Raw genomic sequence first — 17002 nt, 5'->3', positions numbered from 1 at the left:
ACTCATTCCATCACATTCCCCAGAAAGAGGATAGATTAGATATCCTGTTACCTGTGGGCTAACCAACCTCCATGCGAACCGTTTTAATTTTCAAAAGGTCAAAAGGCTCGTAGCAACCAAAATTCATGTGAAAGGGAAATTCGCATATCTACATCCATGTGCATCTATCTATACTGGGCTTCTGTATCTCATGGCTTGCCAACCGTTTCTTCAGCTGGGTTCAACTTCCTGAAGGTTTTTGCTTGGGCTGGGGCCAACACACCTTCCAACTCATGTCTTTCTAGCCGCAGATATCCACATATCCCACAGAGTCCCCGGCGCATGCTGGGTCAAACCAGTCCAAGGATGCCTTCCCAAATAATGCAATCGATAAGTTCAAAAGAGCCCCACGAAGCCACCGGAAGACCTAGACCATAAACTCAGCTGCTTTGCACAAGATACACCGGGTTTAACTTTTCATGAGCACTGGACCTGGACAGGTCTCGAGTTGCCACAAAAGGCGCTCCAGGCAACAGAAGGTCCAAAGTTTGGGATCTCATTGGGCAAGCCGGATCACCGTCCGCCCAGCCTGCGGTCTGCTGCACCACACCGATTCCCACGCCAATAACTGTGTCCTCGCCAAGCGCGCAAGAGCAAGCCGCTTTTTTATCCGGATTTTCTCAGCCTCGGAATTAGGGCTGGTTTTCCCGATTTGGAAAGGTTGATGAGATGCTTGTGGCTGCAGGGATTCGTGACTTGGTATTGTGAAGATACAAAAGAGAGGAAGAAAAAGGGGAAGAAATGAAGTTGGTACGAAGGAATGCTCCTAGAAGGACTGATACGCAATGAGGGAAGAGTGCGCCGCCAGCCAGCACCACTCAAGGAGCTCATCATGAGTTGCCATGATTCATACCTCCCGGCCTTTTCAGTTGGAACGCCATCCCGCTCCACGAAGGGGACTATTCTATCACCCACTGGCAAATACTGCCCAACGAGTCCTTGCTTTTGATCAACTTATCCGGTTCAACTACAAGAAACTTATGATGCGGTTTCCACTTACCTGCAACCAACTGGAAGAGACACACCTCGGCTATTCACATATATTCTTGAACTGGACGGATTTGGTTCTCCGGTATTCTAGTCAAAAACTACAAAGTGAAAAGGATCTGGAGAACTACGAGCGAACTGCAGTGGAAAACCATGTCCATGATACCATAGCCGAGCTATGCAAAATACCTGGTGCCCGAGAGAGAGATTCCCGCTTTGGCGATGGGGTCGTGTTCGAGCTGTGCCATGGCTACGGCCTGGAAACCTACAGCTCCTTCTTCCTAGCCACTTTCTACATGTACTTTTCTTTCTTGATCAGTGAGGTTAAGGGTACCACCCCCCTTGACATCGCTGATTGACAAAATGCACACAGCATGACACTCGCTGTGAGGGGTGTTGTTGAGCTGTTTAAACTTGTGGAACGTGAGGAGGCGGTCAATTGTGAGATTTTGGCTTTCTCTATCTCACATAACCACAGGGACAGTGAGGATGTACAGCTACTATGCGGTCATTAAGGAGAGCAACACATCCTTCTACCGTCACCCAATCAAAACATTTGACTTACCAGCGAGGTGGGGAAAGAATAAGTGGAGTGCATATATATTTACCAAGAATGTTTACAATACGGGGATGCCAGATTATCTGAGGAGGATTAAGACTGCTGTTGATGAGATCCCTCATGGAGTAAGTTCTGATGTTTCACAGTCTGAACTCAAACTCTCTCAATCAAACGTTCTGCTGTTTTTAGATGAAGATACCTTAGTTAAGACAAGAATTAATTCCCATTATCTGAACCATCCCACATGTGGTATGGCAACCTGATTCTGAATATTTTATTCACCTTTTCATCAACACTTAAGCCCAGATGTTTAGACTGCACACAAAGGCCGAGTCATAAGATCACTCCTTTTCATCGTATACTGAGGGTCAGTGATTGCCTTGGCCGGCTCCTCAGCACTTCAGACGGTGCCGTAGAAGTCTGGCTGTCTAGATAAACTAACACCGTTTGTATGAACCTATGCTTATTCATTAGCGCCTTGGCAGTTGAGTTGAGAAAATGGCCTCATTAGTGTTGACCAGAAAACTTTGCGAATGCAGATGCACATAAGCTCAGGGAATAGCAGCTTATAGTTCAGAGATTTCGATTACTTAAATTCACTCGGGGCCCCCTTCGACGGGCTGGCTTGAAAATGGGACAGGATTTTTATCTCATTGCACCTCGTCGTCGCGAAAAGCGAAGTTGGGGATGTAGACCTTGTGAGGACCTGTTCAATGGATCTGCATCCTCTCTCGTTTCCCTTTTTGCGAGACCCATTATTCCCCAATTTCGTGATGGGGAGAACAGTCACAGAACAGTCCTACCCAAGCCAGGGAAAACTATTCCCCAGAAAAGGCAACTTGAGCCGGCCCGTCTTCCTGTTAATATGCCATCTTCCCGTGCTCTGACGTGCACAACTGAATCTGGATCTATCCTCGTTCAGCTCCCCACCGAGATCCATTACCATATTCTCGACTTCTTGGACTTGGAAGATGTCTTTCTTTTGGGTCTTAGCTGCCGGAGGCTGTGGACCCTCGTGAGACCACTAATCGCAAAACATTTTTCGGGCTACCTAGGTGTTTGGGCAGGAATTCCGGTCATCTGTGTGGGTGATTCAATCGAACACAGTGGAAATACCCAGTATCCTGACGGCATGCTCTCCCCAGACGAGTTGAAAGAATTGGATGAGGGCCTGGAATTTGAAGAATTAGAGATCGAGCTGGGCGGCGAACTGGCGGAGGAGCTGGCTGATAAACCTGTCAGTTTGTATCAAATGGCCGACGCTCGATACACCAGCATCACCACAGTTACAACGCGTTTCCCGCACGATCTATTTGGGCTCGCCCTCGGTCTTCGATACGGACACCCTACCCCGGTAGACATAGTTCAAGTGGCACATCCAGAGCCACAGAGTTACTATCCATGCAGTGAGGAATGGGTTCTCAGAAATCTAACAACGCATGAATTTATTCGACCCTCAGCAGTTGCATTAGATCAGAAGCACATTCAAGGCCCGTTTATCGATATACTAGGGTATGGTGAAGTCATCCTCTATAAGACTTGCTGGTCAACCTCCGATTATTCGTTGATACGGGGAAAAGAGATGCATCGAGGGGTTTGGGCTGGCCACGCACTCGATATAGTCCCCACGAGCCACCTGAGTGGTGATATTTCATGGAAAGATATTAGTGACAAGATTGCACAAGAGATCTCGGAAATTTGGGGAGAGGTCTATGGGGAAAACTGGAAAACCGATCTGGTCACGGAACGGCGCCGCTGTTAACCTATTTTCAGCCATCATTTCTGTGATTTTGGATGCTGAATTTTCAGAAAACGCGGTTTGTGGTGCATGATGATATACAGATCATTCCAGGTTTGATGGCATTGAGTTTCATAGGTAATTTTGGCTTGTTGTGCCTTTGGCATGGCATCTCGCATTCTGGGGCGCAATTGTTTATATTTTAAGAATCCATATCAGGACTCTTTTTCCATTAAAAAAACACATTACCAGATTCTACACAGACATCACATATCAGTTTATTATCATAGACTCAAGCCAATAAACACTATGAGAAGAGATTTTCAAGTAATAATATAATTTTGGCGTAAGAGCTGTGCTGCCTGACTTGTAACACTAATTATACCATTGCACAAAATCATCACAATCATCAACATGACAAGCACTTTAGAGAAACATGTGAGTGTTGACTAGTCCCTAACTGGTTCTTGACTGGTGTGCTAAGAATATGAAGCGGGAATACGTTTGGCTGGCATGTTATCTTGGCAGATCTCCATACAAGAATACAAGATGACTGATTGAGAAAAAATAGCAGGGGTAAAAATTGATTGATATAGAAATGGCTAGCTAGCTAGCTACCTTCCTTCTATCTATACTATCTATGACCTGCTTGGCTTCACCATATGGGCTACTAGTCCTAGACATCAGTATAAAGCTGTAAGTTTTATTTAGATATCATATATAGACTTCATACAACTGAAGTAAATAGAAATAATATATATATATATATCATCACTATCTACCATTGATATATACCATCACTAGATATCATTGATAGATATCATCGATAGATATCATTCATTCAAGCAGGTAGGCAGCTAGATAGTCATCCAATAAGTTAGCATTGCCAGGTAGATGGGTAGCTAGATGATGATGTTTATTCTTATAGAGATTGATTGAATATTGAGCAAGGAGGTAGGCAGACAGACAGATAGACAGACAGATAGATTAGCAGCTATCTAGCATTCTTGATTTTATCAGCAATCAATCAGATAGTGAGCAGTGAGGTAGATAACTAGATAGGCAGATAATTTGGGATAAGAATAGAGGATATCTGAGCCAATTGCAGCCTGATATTTCAAAACTTATGCTAAAAAGTTATTATGGGGCTTGGCTAACAAACGTAGCAGGTTACAGAATTGAAGGATCTTATTGTTATCTCTCTGAATACTAGTTACATTCCTTGATTCCTTGATCATTCTAAGAGTAAAAAAGAAAACAACAAAAGAAAACAAAGGAATCCTTCTTTAAAAAAGATAAAAACAAACAAGGCCTCAGAAGGGGGAAAGCAGCTAAGGATACATGATCATAAGGATTCATAAAGAGGGAAGGAATCTCATCCTCTCGTCCCCCCATAACAGATCCATTGCCGTATAGATCTTACATCTTACTCAAACGTTCATATAAACAACCCATTCAAGGATTTCTGATCCCAAACTACCCTCATCAACTCTAGCGTAGGTCAGCTCAGTCACCCGAGGGGTGTAGTCTCCATACATAGTAACATGGGTGATAACGCCACCCAACCCCTAGTCAGATGTCCCTGAGCGGCATCCCTCGCTACCAGGAGCCATTGCGTATTAGTCCTGTTAGGAGCATTCCATTCTTTGTTTACTCATCAGTGTTTCTTTTCAGATGAATTTTTCTTTTCTTTTCTCTTTTATCTTGTAACTATGGAATATTCCTCAACAAAACTTAACCGAGGGTTAGTTTGCAACAGATCTTTCTGGATGTCGAAGGGCTCCGTTGGCCACAAGCGTGGACTCACTCGTAGATGCCACCGTCAATCCCCTCCGAAGAAATAAATATATATATGTCGATATGGCCCACCAATGCAGTGATGTGTATTTCCTGTAAAGGGAGTGCCATAAGAGTCTCGAGTCTCATCGCTTTCCTACATCTCGCCCCCTCGCTGGAAAGGTGGGGCAGGGAAATCTTGAGCGCGCAATAGCTTCTCTGCATAGTGGGAACTATGTGAAGAGTGGACTCAGTAGATTTGATGAAGGTCTGGTTTTGTGAGAGCTTCTTAGCAAGGATCTCGGAAGCTATACCTTCCCTTAACAAGCTCTTATCTACTCTGGTTCCCTTTGACTGCAAGTGGTGAAGAAATGTCTTAAAGAAGCATTCATTCTTTAGATCATAGGAGTCATCCTTGCTCTATACAGAGAAGCCTCTGCTGAATTGCAAGGGCATGTCAGACCATCGGATTCAGAATTGGCTCAATATCATCCATCACTGTTGATTGCCGGTCAACATGCTCATGGATTCTCTTTTGATCTAGCTCTGTCAAATTCCCTCAAGAACCCTGCATCGTCACTGGCATTGGTGTATATTTTGCTCATGTCCCCCAGCACTTGTAGGGTTTTCTGATTCTCTTTCCCAGGAGAAATTGCTTCTCTCCTAACTTAGAGTCGGATTCGAAATGGTCGAGTACGTAGATGGATGTTGTTAGACGACGTTGTTGAGTTTTCTGATTGGAATGTTGCGAATTCCAACAACAAGAGCTATAGTTGATTGCTTCCATTATTGATGGAGAATGTAATGTCGTTGTTGAAAGCAAAAAGGTAAGAAACGAGAAGAAACGACGAAGACAGAGAGAGGTATAGAAGGAAACTTAACAAAGAAAGAAATTTATAAAGAGGAAAGAGGGCTAAGAATAAGAGAGTCAAAATGGATAAACATTAGAAGAGAGGACGCCGAGTGCCTGCTGCCCCTAATATCCGAAGAGAGAGCAGCAAATTCATGATCGGTATATTTGGGAGAACATCAAGAGTGTTAAACTCCTTTTTATCTTATGAACGAGGCACAGGAGCCATAATAAACAGAAAATGTAAGGTAGATGTAGCTGTAGTAGAATATACAGTACAACACATCAAGGGTTTGTTGGTGTTAGCATGCTTCATCGAGGGTGGGGAGAGATATTTTGCAGAATAAAGTCTGGTGGAATGTGTGATGTTAGGGACTCGGTAGCTAGAATAAAAGAAAGCATGCCTGGGCGCTCAGCATTGGGAATTATACTTCATATTGCTGCATACATGTGCAGCCTCAAAGCTCTCTTCTCCGGCTTTCATGAAATCACCTTGTTTGAGAATATGAATGATGGGATATATAGAGGATATTATTGACCAGGCAGCGGAGCTGAATGGAATTGAAGTAGCAAAAGCAACAACCCGGATAAATAGTTATATGTAGGGCGTTCTTTACAAAAGTAAACCATGTAAACACCAAAGTATTGTGGCCTAGTTCACCTGTGATGAAAAAGTGTTGGCCCGTTCCCCAAAAGTGGAATGGGGTTTGGGAACGAAATCGAATCCATCGAGGTAGTAGAGGCACTAGAAGCAAATGGGTCATTACCAGAGCGGACAGGGCCAGTTTGGGGCCGCGGCAATTTTTGCCAGCGCCGGTTTTCTTCGTCTTGGTCATATTGCAGACCGGATCGAACGGGGAGATAGCGAAGTTGGGGAGGCTCGCATTTTCAGTAGGGGCCATTATGAAAAACCGAATAAAAGGGGAATATAGATAAACGGATGGACCTGTTTATTCGCCGTAAATGAAGCGGGTTGAACTCCTCACCTATCGAGAATGGTTCTCTCTGTGGGAGTTCCTTTCAAGGACATCTGAAGGGTCGTGCACTCTGTGGGCATTTTGACATGACTGATTAATGTTCCGGGATAATCCACGATGAAGATTTGCATCAGAACCGCTTGGACGGATATATAGGAATATTTTAAGATGGGTTTCCCAGCTAAGGATCGGTCCTCGGTGCAACGGCATTCAACATTTTGCAAATTGTGGCATCGGGGTCAGCCTCCTTTGACTTGTGAACCAGAACATTTTAAGTCGCCGACAATGGGACAAAAATTTTTGACTTCCATGAAGCTCAATGAGGGTTTTTTGCGCTCACCAATCACTCAGTCGTGGAGACATCCCAGAGTGGGTTCCTGGAGATGCGAATTTGGATTTGATATGACATCGGAGGAAGGTAGGGCAGAACGTTTTAAGTCTGTTGAGGCTGTGAAAACCAGATGGAGTTGGCAATTTTGGAGTGCGTAAAACGAGTTCAGGATTCTGTCTTCGCCAGATTTGTAGGACCTTTGGACCAGCGTGCAATAGGGTCATACGGAGATGATCCCGGTGTAATTTATCCGTCCCATAGATACTAGTGTTGACTATTTCTAAGTCACGCTCGGAGTCGATATATGCGAACTATAGCATTGCTTCTTTGGAACTCATTTGCTTCTTATCTTGATCTGATGCTGCAGCAATTCCGCATGAGGGAGGGATTGGGTGAGCTCTTTTGCACCAGCAAGATAACTGGAGGTCTGGGATCACTCGCTATATAAACCATAATCAAATCCTTCCGGGGCGGTTTATACCACTTGGTGGCAGGGTGAAAAGATAGAAATTGAGAAATAAAAAAGAAATAACCCGGAGAATGGAAAAACCATAAACTGATGGCCAAGAAGGCTGTTTCTTTTGAGGTTTCTTGACCGTCGCAATTTCTGGAAATTCCAACGACGGCATGAGCCTCAATCCTACACCAGTGGAACTTCGATCTTCAGTTGGGGGGGAGGGGGTGTTTCACCGGCCGGAGTGAAGTTTCTCTGATGCCTTTGCGGATTTGCTAGCTGCGGTTCAACATTTGAGAGATTGATTGATATGGGCTGACAGATATCTCATCTGCACTCCCTTCCACCCGACGTGGGTAGACAAACAACAATAAAAGAAATAAAATAAAAACTATTTCTTCACAGTAAAATCACCGAAAAATTTACTGCTCGGTGCTTGGGCAATTTTCATCATCAATCTGATATTGCTCCCGGTGAGTGATTTGCTCACAATATATCATGATCTTCAGGCCATCTGTAGAATGATTAGTGAGATATTACATTTACTTTCACATAATATCATATTTTAAAAAGGTGTGATCAGAGTTGTTGCTGCTGTCACTTGAATGATATCAAGAGCAGAATTACAATCACGGGAACCATAACCTCAATAGCTTTTTTTGGTAGGCTATTGCTGGAATGGTGATGATAGCTTTTGCGAGATCTCAGAGTTGGGATCATTGACAAATAGTCTTCATGGTGCCTTCGAAAATGCAACAACATGATGAGAAAGAGTCGTTCTTGCGAATATTCTGCTAGAAGCAGAAAGTCCCAACGAAACACAGAAGAAAATATTGGGGTAGTTGTCACGGGAGGAGGAAATGGTAAGCAGGAGGAATGTTGTCTGCAATTCTCTCGCAATCCTCGCCCAGACGACAGTGGCATAATTCCCTTATACGATATTTCACAGGCCCAACCCCACCAGAGGGAACCGAAGATGGCTATTGGGGCGATATGAGATTGGCCTGTGGGCCATTATTAGTAAAAACAGACGGTTGTCGTAATACCCAGCTGGTTGATAATTCGCTGACCGATTTCTTCCAATTCATATCCACCCCCACAACCTTGATGATGACACATATGTCATAAAACTGAAGTTTCTTCGGATTGAAATAGTAACTGCCAGGAAAGGCAAGCACCCACACCAATTCTACTCGGCGATAAGAGTCTTAGGAACGTTGTGATGCTATTCAAGTCGGAGCATCCGAAATTGATGGCCCAAGATACACAACGCGACTCGAGTCAGATCGAATGGCCTTGTAGAAGAATTAGCAATCACGCCGATTTGCATTACTTGTGTTCGTGGGTGACAAGTTTGATAGTGACAGAAAGCTCCAATCGTTGACACTTTAACGTCCCCAGCAATTAGTGATTTGGAACAGTTCATGATGGTTAGAGCGGCAGCATCCATTGTCTTTTGTATAGCGAGTGTAATAAGATAGCACTATAGCCACTATGTTATCCATAGCAAAAAGCCAACGTAACTATTTGTTAAATGGTTGCGCTCATTGTGATATATATAACCCGTGGGTGTGGTGGTGTGGCCGGCCCACAGCGGACATGGCCAACCAACCCACCACCTATACACTGCGACCGCCAGTGGCAGCATAGTGTAGGAACCACATGGGTAATGAAGAACGAAACTGAAGATATTGAGTGAGTTGTTCAGAGACAACAATCTGCTCATGAGTTACTGTTGAAACCCATATCTCATCAGATAATTGATGAGCACTGTTAATATTGGGAGATGCTGGCTGTCGTATTTCTTTCGTTTTGATATAACAAATAGTTCGTATCCAAGACCTTCTACCCCGATGTCCATTGGGTGGTGCATCTTAAGGGCGGTTGTGGTATGATAGTGTTGTGTGGGAAGTAGTACCTAGACTCGTAAGTCCGCCATACAAATCGACATTAAGGACTCGCCTTCGAGAGGCTTGAAACCAACAAAAACTCGCTCGCTGCCGGCTGTCTTCATTCGCTGTCCAGCAAGCCCTTGATCTTTCTGGGTTCTAATTTCACGTTTTGACTGTACCCCGCCTTTTTTTCCCGTATGGCAGAGACTCCCACGTAACATCCCATATCGACTCCGTAGAAGAATAAAAGATAGAAGGAACGGTTAGAATATTGTCATTTAAAAAAATAGAATATAATCAAGAGATTGTAGAAGTTTTCTTCAAAAATTGAACTGGTATGGTGAGTTAGTAGTAGCTTTGTAATCATACCGAGATGATTTTCAAAATCCGATGCTTTTCAGTGGCAGTCTTGTATTTAATACGCTTGAGAGTCTGTGATAAGATAACAATGTGGCCACTATGTTATCCATAGCAAAAAGCCAACGTAACTATTTGTTAAATGGTTGCGCTCATAGTGATATATATACCCGTGGGTGTGGTGGTGTGGTGTGGCCCGGCGCACAGCGGACATGGCCAACCATCCCACCACATATTCATTGCGACCGCCAGTCACAGCATAGTGTGGGAACCACAAGTCAATGATGTTAGACAGCTGTTAAATATTCCAAATTGAGAATGGCAGAGACGCTACACCATTTCAGACCCAGGTAGAGTTTAAGATTGCTGTCCAGGAAACTCATTTCGTTCATAAAAATCGAAGAAATCTTTGTAACCTTCTGCCGATATTGATGGTACGGGTGAACGTTGATATAACCTTGTGGGGTCCTGGAAGGAGGAATCGAGACACCGAGCATCTGGTGGTTCTCGGTGTTTGCAAGCACCGAAATGTGAGGCAGAGAGAAGTTCGTACGCATGAAGGCCTCGAAAAAGACACGGAGCCTCAGGTCACAACTGAGAGGGCAGCTGCCCCAGCGAGCCAAAAACCAAAGGGTAAACGCAAGGGATTCGTGGGATGACACGATAAGAAGGGTTTTGAAACTCATAACAGGGAAAAGCATCCACAGAGAGTAATAATGCGATTACACAATAGTACAGTACATAGGGTCGCCCAGTCACCTAAAAGTACTCGCTGTGGGTGCAAGTCAGGTAATGTAGGATTTAGGCAAATGGAGATAATTTGTAACGAATAGCTATCGAAATAATGTCGTTTACGCCTATCAACCGAATGGTCGAGGTGCTATAGGCCGCAGCGCGTTTATTCTCGAAGAGGATAGTTATATGAGAAGGTAGCGAAGATAATGCGGAAGAGGATCGATACCAACACGGTCTAGAGCCCGGGTCTGGTGTCCGGTGTTTCCACTCTGCGTAAGGGAGGTGCCTTTTAAAACCTGCAGACGGTGTCATACGAACCATTCGCATTGACAACAAGGGCTACCGTCGCAACTGAAAAGGAGGTAGGACATATAAGTTGCCGCGCTCGGTCAATATAAATATACGAGTATAGGGTACTCGTTTTAAAACCAGATAATTTGGTGCAGCTGTGCACAGCGCATGGTATTTGTTCAGCAGAGAGTCAGCCCATGTTGTCTCATCTAGGCTATTAGTGCTTTCTTTCGGGGCATGCCGCGGGTACCCACAGAGGTAAGTAAACTGACAATAGTCATGGGTAAAGTTGGCGAGATGGCATAAAGGTAGTTGTCTAGCTCTCTTCTAGCAACACCAGGTTTATATACTGCCAATGTAGGATAACCATAACCCAGCAACATCTAGTGAGCCAAGGCCTTGGAAAACCTTTACTCGCACACCGAGCTTATGACTATCTTCCTGCTGGTATCACAGAGAGAAGCAGGATGTTAACATGTCCCAGATGATAAGGATAAAAGCTGCAAAATCCCTCTGCTGAACGCTTTTGAGAAAAGCATCAGAGGTGCATCCCCCTATAATATAAAGGTCTGTGGGCAGCCAGAACAATAGATCAACAGAGACTCATTCTTTAGAGCTTGTCAGTTCTCCCGGTGATATCGAGAACTCCTCAACCGCTGTAGCCAATCGAGCGATCTAATGGGAAATAAGTAGGTACGCGAATCTGATGAATCAACACATGCTTAGACGAAGGCCTTGGAAATGGATGTGTGCTGATAGCTCCTCATGCGTTTCCTGTGGTCGATGGGTCAGGAATCCCGCGCGTAACATTCCTAGCGTGGGATAACCAACACAGTGTGGGTCTCGCATAAATCAGGTTTGTAGATGAAACGGCAACCCCCTTTGAAGGTGCGCTCTGGCAAGGCGGTCGCATTGCAATATAGGGAATTGCGATATCCAAACTGAGTAAGGTGGAAGATCTCCTGTCGATCAACGTAGTGTGGTACTATGGAGAGATAGCGGTAAAGTTCTGATAATCCGGATTCACTCAGATAGAAAATGAAGAGTGTCCAGAGGCATAGGGACATAATTGATACAAGTCATAAGTGAAATGTTCTGCAGGTAAACAAAACACGCAGTTGTGACAAAATGATTGATTATTTGCACACAGGGGGTAATTCTGGCCGGGTCGATATTTATAGAATTGAAGGCTAGAGGAGGCGGGTCAGAGGAAGGAAGACAAAAAGCTTATCATAGACCGCAGCGACTACTAAAGTTCAGCGTGGTTGAATCAACGAGGCGGAATAAATTGGTTGCGCGTTCGAACATTCTCTAAAAACGCTGGCGTAAGTCCAACCCACGGCCACTCATTTTGGCTTTAAATCAGAGTCAACCATTTTCTCGATCAGCACTCATGTAGCCCCTACCGTACTGTTATTACCCCTCACGAGGGGATTGGTTTTAATAAGACATCATATCCAATGCCTCCAGCGCGTAATTTTGCGTCTATCAGGATAAGTGGGCGAGGAGGATTGGGGAAATCGGACTCTAGATTCCAATTACCGACAGCGGAAGAACTGATTGTATATTGTCCGGCCCGATGAGACTCTGAACAAGGGCCTCCACCTTAAGCCGATTCATACGTAGTGGAGGATATACCAAGAGTAACTGTGGAGCGTTGGAGCTAAGCCAAGTCCATGAGGGCTGTTGTTATCTCTCCTGGTTAGTACTCGGGTCGCAGTTCTTGTTCCTATCATATGGTTTATAGTTACACCTCCACGGGGTTGAAACTGTAGACATCATAATTGGTTGCCTGGTTTTTGGTTGTCGGTTTGTATTGGTACTCAAAACGTGTTGGCAGCGTCTTGAAAGAATCTTTGCATCGACGCTCACACCATGTCCAGGAGGTGAGAAGTAAGGAGCCCTCTGTAACATTTATGAGAAAAAAGATTGCCCAATGATGTTTGGAAAGTTCCACGAGCATTGGTTCGGTTGTTTCATTGAAAAATGGTAGTAAATGTTTTCATGATATGCCGGTAGTTATTGCGTAATTACTCAACATGCCTGGCGGCGAATAATGGAGGACCGAAATAGCGACTCGAACGTGGATAACTAGTCAAGCAATGCAGGTTTCGGCAGGTTTCGGCAGGTTTCGGCAGGTTTCGATTGGACGGTGAACCATTAATTGCTCCATTATCCTGCCATATTTTTGTGATGTCGATTTCATTAGAAATAGATTCGGCACGATCTCCTTCACGTAAGTGTTGGAAATGTTGCCCGCGGCCATTAGCATCAGGGGTAATGAATGAGCGATTTCAATTGCCGTAGAGATCATGCGTTCTAGCTCTTGACGATGCCTGCATCTTTCTGAAACTGCCGAACCAACAATGCTGACATTGGCATTATTCCTTTCCCTTGCATGAAGCCGGTTGTCATAACTGCTGAATAGTCACTGGTGGGTAATTTTGACCGATTTTTGCTTGAGGAAGAGAGAAACCTGTGTCGGTGGAACAATCAAGAATCAGGAGGACAACAAAATGTTATCACAATGTCCTCCCGGATATCAGCCATTTGGTAGATGGCTGCAGTGGGGACACAAATCCAGTGAGCTGCAAAGCGTGGCGGTCGTAGTGCTTGAATAGGAGTACCAAAACGATCCAACGAAGCAGTCAAGGAAAGTATATTTCTTCTCGAAGTTAATGAGCCGGATTATGTATCTTGTCGCATAAATTCTCCTGGATGAGTTGCATGATATTCATTGAGTGTTGAACTGGTAAATATATTTTGAAGAGCCCCTCCATGCTGCGTCGGAATCGCCCGGAAGAAGTTGCTAACCATTATTGATATCATGAACCTCTCGGTGGAGAGCTGAAATAAGGGCCTTTAAAGTGACCAATGTACCTCCCAGGGTCGTTGGGGGATTACCAGTAGGTACAGTATCGACATATCGCCATCCATAAATTGACCCTTGTCTCTCCCAAGTTTTCCAACAAGGACACCAAGTAAAAATTCCCATTACCTGCTCCAGCATGCCTTTAAATGCCGGGAATTCTATTCGTGGCCGTGTTAATATCTTAACCAGGGCCCAAAAGATGGTGAGTATCGTCAGGACACTTTCAAGATGGCCACTCGCCTCGTCACTCTTCGCCTGCAAATTGCTTGGATTGTCACATGCGGAGACACCCGTACTAGGGGCTTCGGATTTGCACTTTTTCACATTTAGAAAAGTGTTGAAGGCTTCAGGATAAAGCTTGAAACAGCATATATGGGCTTTGCAACTAATCGCTCTGATGACACCAAGACGATCGGAGGAATCGGCAATGCCAACATGTCAGCTTGAATATTTCCTCGTTAAGTGGCCTTCAAGAAAACAACACCATTCAAACTCCTTTCGATTCTTCCGCCTCGCATGATAGGGTGTCTCCCACTGACCGAAGGCGACATGGTAGGAAAGAGGAGGAAAAAGAGAGAGAAAAATCAAGATGGCCGGGCAAAGGACCATATATATAGGAAAGTTGGTGGTGAAGGGTCACTTTCTCACGAGAGGGAATGGTTTGAAGATCCCGGGGACGTATCTAAAATTGAATGCAGCGCCCAGCAGGGAATGTTTCAGAAGATCTGGGGAGAAAGTTAGAAATTGAATCGTTAATACTGGATGAAGGGTAATCTGTCGCGCGAGGCGTTTCAGTTAATGTGGATCCGTAACTTTCCAGAATTTAATATAATGGTACAACCTTGGAGTAACCACTCATTCACGTCGCCTACCCAAGAAACGACCGAGACAAAAGGCTAAAAAAGAATACTTCGTAGTTACCACCATAAAACCAATTTCGATCGATAACCCTTAGGAATCTCAGCTGAATATCTTCTGCGGCTCCCTTTCATCTCTCTTGTCGACAGTGTGTCCCTCGCCAAGAGCCTGAATATTGTACACATCCAGAGAACCTAATGATAGCCGAAGAAATGCATGCTTGTTTCGCCAACTTATTTGGCTTGCCGCGAATCCCTCGGAGTATGCCGGTGGAGGGGGGGGATCTGTAATTTTGGTAATTAAATATGCTGTAGACGCTTCTGCAATACCATACACTAGAACCCCAAGCAGAGGTACTGTAAGCATAGTGTAGAAGCCAATCGCAAATCCAAAAAGCACACCTGCTCGGTCACGAAACCAGAGCCTCTTTTGTTCTTTCGTGTACTTGATACGAGAGAAATATGGTTCAAGCTGTCAATGTTGTCAATAAACTTCCAGAATACAAATAAATTGCAATTTTTAACCAAGAATAGCACGAGATGAACAAAGCAATATCGGCATCTTCTTACCAGTTCTCGCGTAAGACTACGCGACGAAAAATAACTTTGTAGAAATATTACAACAATCCTTTTTGGGACAACAAGCCCAGAGCCAAATATGACAAGGGCTGGTATAGGTCCTACCGCTTTATTAAAGGCGTAAAAACTGGCAGCTGGGATCACAAATATTCCAACAACTGGGAGCAGCGAGAGCAAATAGACAGCGAGCGAGGTGGCAGTTCTCCGGCCATATCGGATCACAAAAGTTGTAAGAGACGAGGCCAAAGTTGAAGTGGTGGCGCCATCCCTCCTGACTGAATACATCCTGAGGTGGGGATAATACAGGGCTCGCAAACCCTCAGGATGATCTGACTTGTGTTTCTCGATATAGGTCGAATCAACCCATCGGAGAGATTCCATAAACCTTCAGCAGTGAGACTCTGAGTGGCCACATCAATTAGGTACGGCGGTGGTTTGGAATACATACATATCGTCTAATGTAGGAGTAAGATAGCGCATCAAGGTCATCAATAAGAATGGCACTTGTAGGACGTATGTTGATATAAAGTCAAGATGGCTAATGATTGTATCGTCCCATGTTGCCGCGTCCAAGTTGACAACCCAGGAGAGAAGCCATATTACGAACTTAACTCCAACAACCTGCAAAAGAGAGCGTTAAAATAACCATCAATACGACATATGATCTGTTCCATACATACTGGAATAGAAATTATGAGTCGAATTGCAATCCCGGCACAAACCGCGAGGGCTGCTTGCCTGTAATGTTGCGACTTGAAGAGGGACGGGTTCTGCAGAGCTCTATGGGCTAATTGGGCAACAAACAAGCAAATAACAAAGACGATTAGCGGGATGGATCTTGAGGTTCCTGCACATAAACTTATCTCGCGAGTAGAATCAGTGCAGATATGCAATACACCTGAAATCTGTGCATCGACTGGCCATCAACGGGAACACTCACCTCCTACTAATGTAAGCTGGGCTCCGCGAATAATGGCATTTGGTTCGAAATTAGACATTGCTGATGTCCTGAGTGGCAATATCTAGGTCATACAGCCAGCCAATAATAGATGGAAAGCTGAACACCGCTGAAAAGAGTATCTTTGCTTTCCGGATATATGGTTATCTTCGATCAGGGCTCAACCGCATCCATGGATGGAAGTTGATGTCACGCAGAATCCCACTTAGCTAAGCTCTTAGCTAAGGTTAAGCGCCAGCCGAGCCCCATCGTCCCGTATCCCCAGCTCCGATCTCCAAACTCTCACTCAACCCCTCGCTCCCACCAGGTACCAGGTTTCATCATCTGTTCTGATACGGCCTTCGTCCATCGATTTAACGGCTAGGTCATCATTCGTTTAGTTACTGCCCTGTTATTATATACCTACGCATTCCATTCTCGTTGCTCCCTACTCGTTGCGTCCCTTCCATGTGAGCTTCCTTGGCTTCCCCCGCAGCTGTGGATACTTAATCTAATGGATCCTGGCGAACCTCTTAAGCGCTCCAAGACCTTGCCCGCGAGGTTACGCCATAGCCTGGGTTCTGTCGATGGCCCAAGCCCGGGTTCCAATGAAGTGTTATTCCACCACCATTCCGCCAAAATCGTGAAATTCGAACTCCCCAATTCCACCCACATCGCTCCTCCCAGTGATATTTCCTCAGACCTTGACTATGTAGTTGATGCTGTCGAGACCTTGCCGTGGCGCCTGTCAACCGAGAGAACAGTGGCCGT

At 44.8% G+C, this 17002-nt stretch overlaps 3 protein-coding genes across 3 annotated transcripts; 2 read left to right on the top strand and 1 right to left on the bottom strand.

The window, feature by feature from the left end:
* Window positions 1–881: 881 nt before the first annotated feature.
* Window positions 882–2074, top strand: HCAG_08853 (predicted protein; the record flags this gene model as incomplete). The annotated part of the gene is made up of 5 exons (XM_001536139.1): window positions 882–1324; window positions 1400–1467; window positions 1505–1710; window positions 1900–1941; window positions 2060–2074. 5 exons carry the CDS (start codon window positions 882–884, stop codon window positions 2072–2074), a joined length of 774 nt encoding a protein of 257 aa, XP_001536189.1.
* Window positions 2075–2450: 376 nt separating this feature from the next.
* Window positions 2451–3347, top strand: HCAG_08852 (predicted protein; the record flags this gene model as incomplete). The annotated part of the gene is made up of 2 exons (XM_001536138.1): window positions 2451–2991; window positions 3058–3347. 2 exons carry the CDS (start codon window positions 2451–2453, stop codon window positions 3345–3347), a joined length of 831 nt encoding a protein of 276 aa, XP_001536188.1.
* Window positions 3348–14818: 11471 nt separating this feature from the next.
* HCAG_08851 (hypothetical protein) lies at window positions 14819–16292 on the bottom strand (the record flags this gene model as incomplete). The annotated part of the gene is made up of 5 exons (XM_001536137.1): window positions 14819–15187; window positions 15400–15679; window positions 15743–15915; window positions 15975–16081; window positions 16235–16292. The coding sequence occupies 5 exons, from the start codon at window positions 16290–16292 to the stop codon at window positions 14819–14821; spliced, it is 987 nt and encodes a 328-aa protein (XP_001536187.1).
* Between the last annotated feature and the right edge of the window lie 710 nt (window positions 16293–17002).

The sequence above is a fragment of the Histoplasma capsulatum genome, genomic scaffold (genome assembly GCF_000149585.1).
Source record: "Histoplasma capsulatum NAm1 scaffold_13 genomic scaffold, whole genome shotgun sequence".
Classification (NCBI taxonomy): Eukaryota; Fungi; Ascomycota; class Eurotiomycetes; order Onygenales; family Ajellomycetaceae; genus Histoplasma; species Histoplasma mississippiense.
The sequence above is the reverse complement of the archived record's forward strand: the minus strand, read 5'-3'. Positions and strand labels throughout refer to the sequence as shown.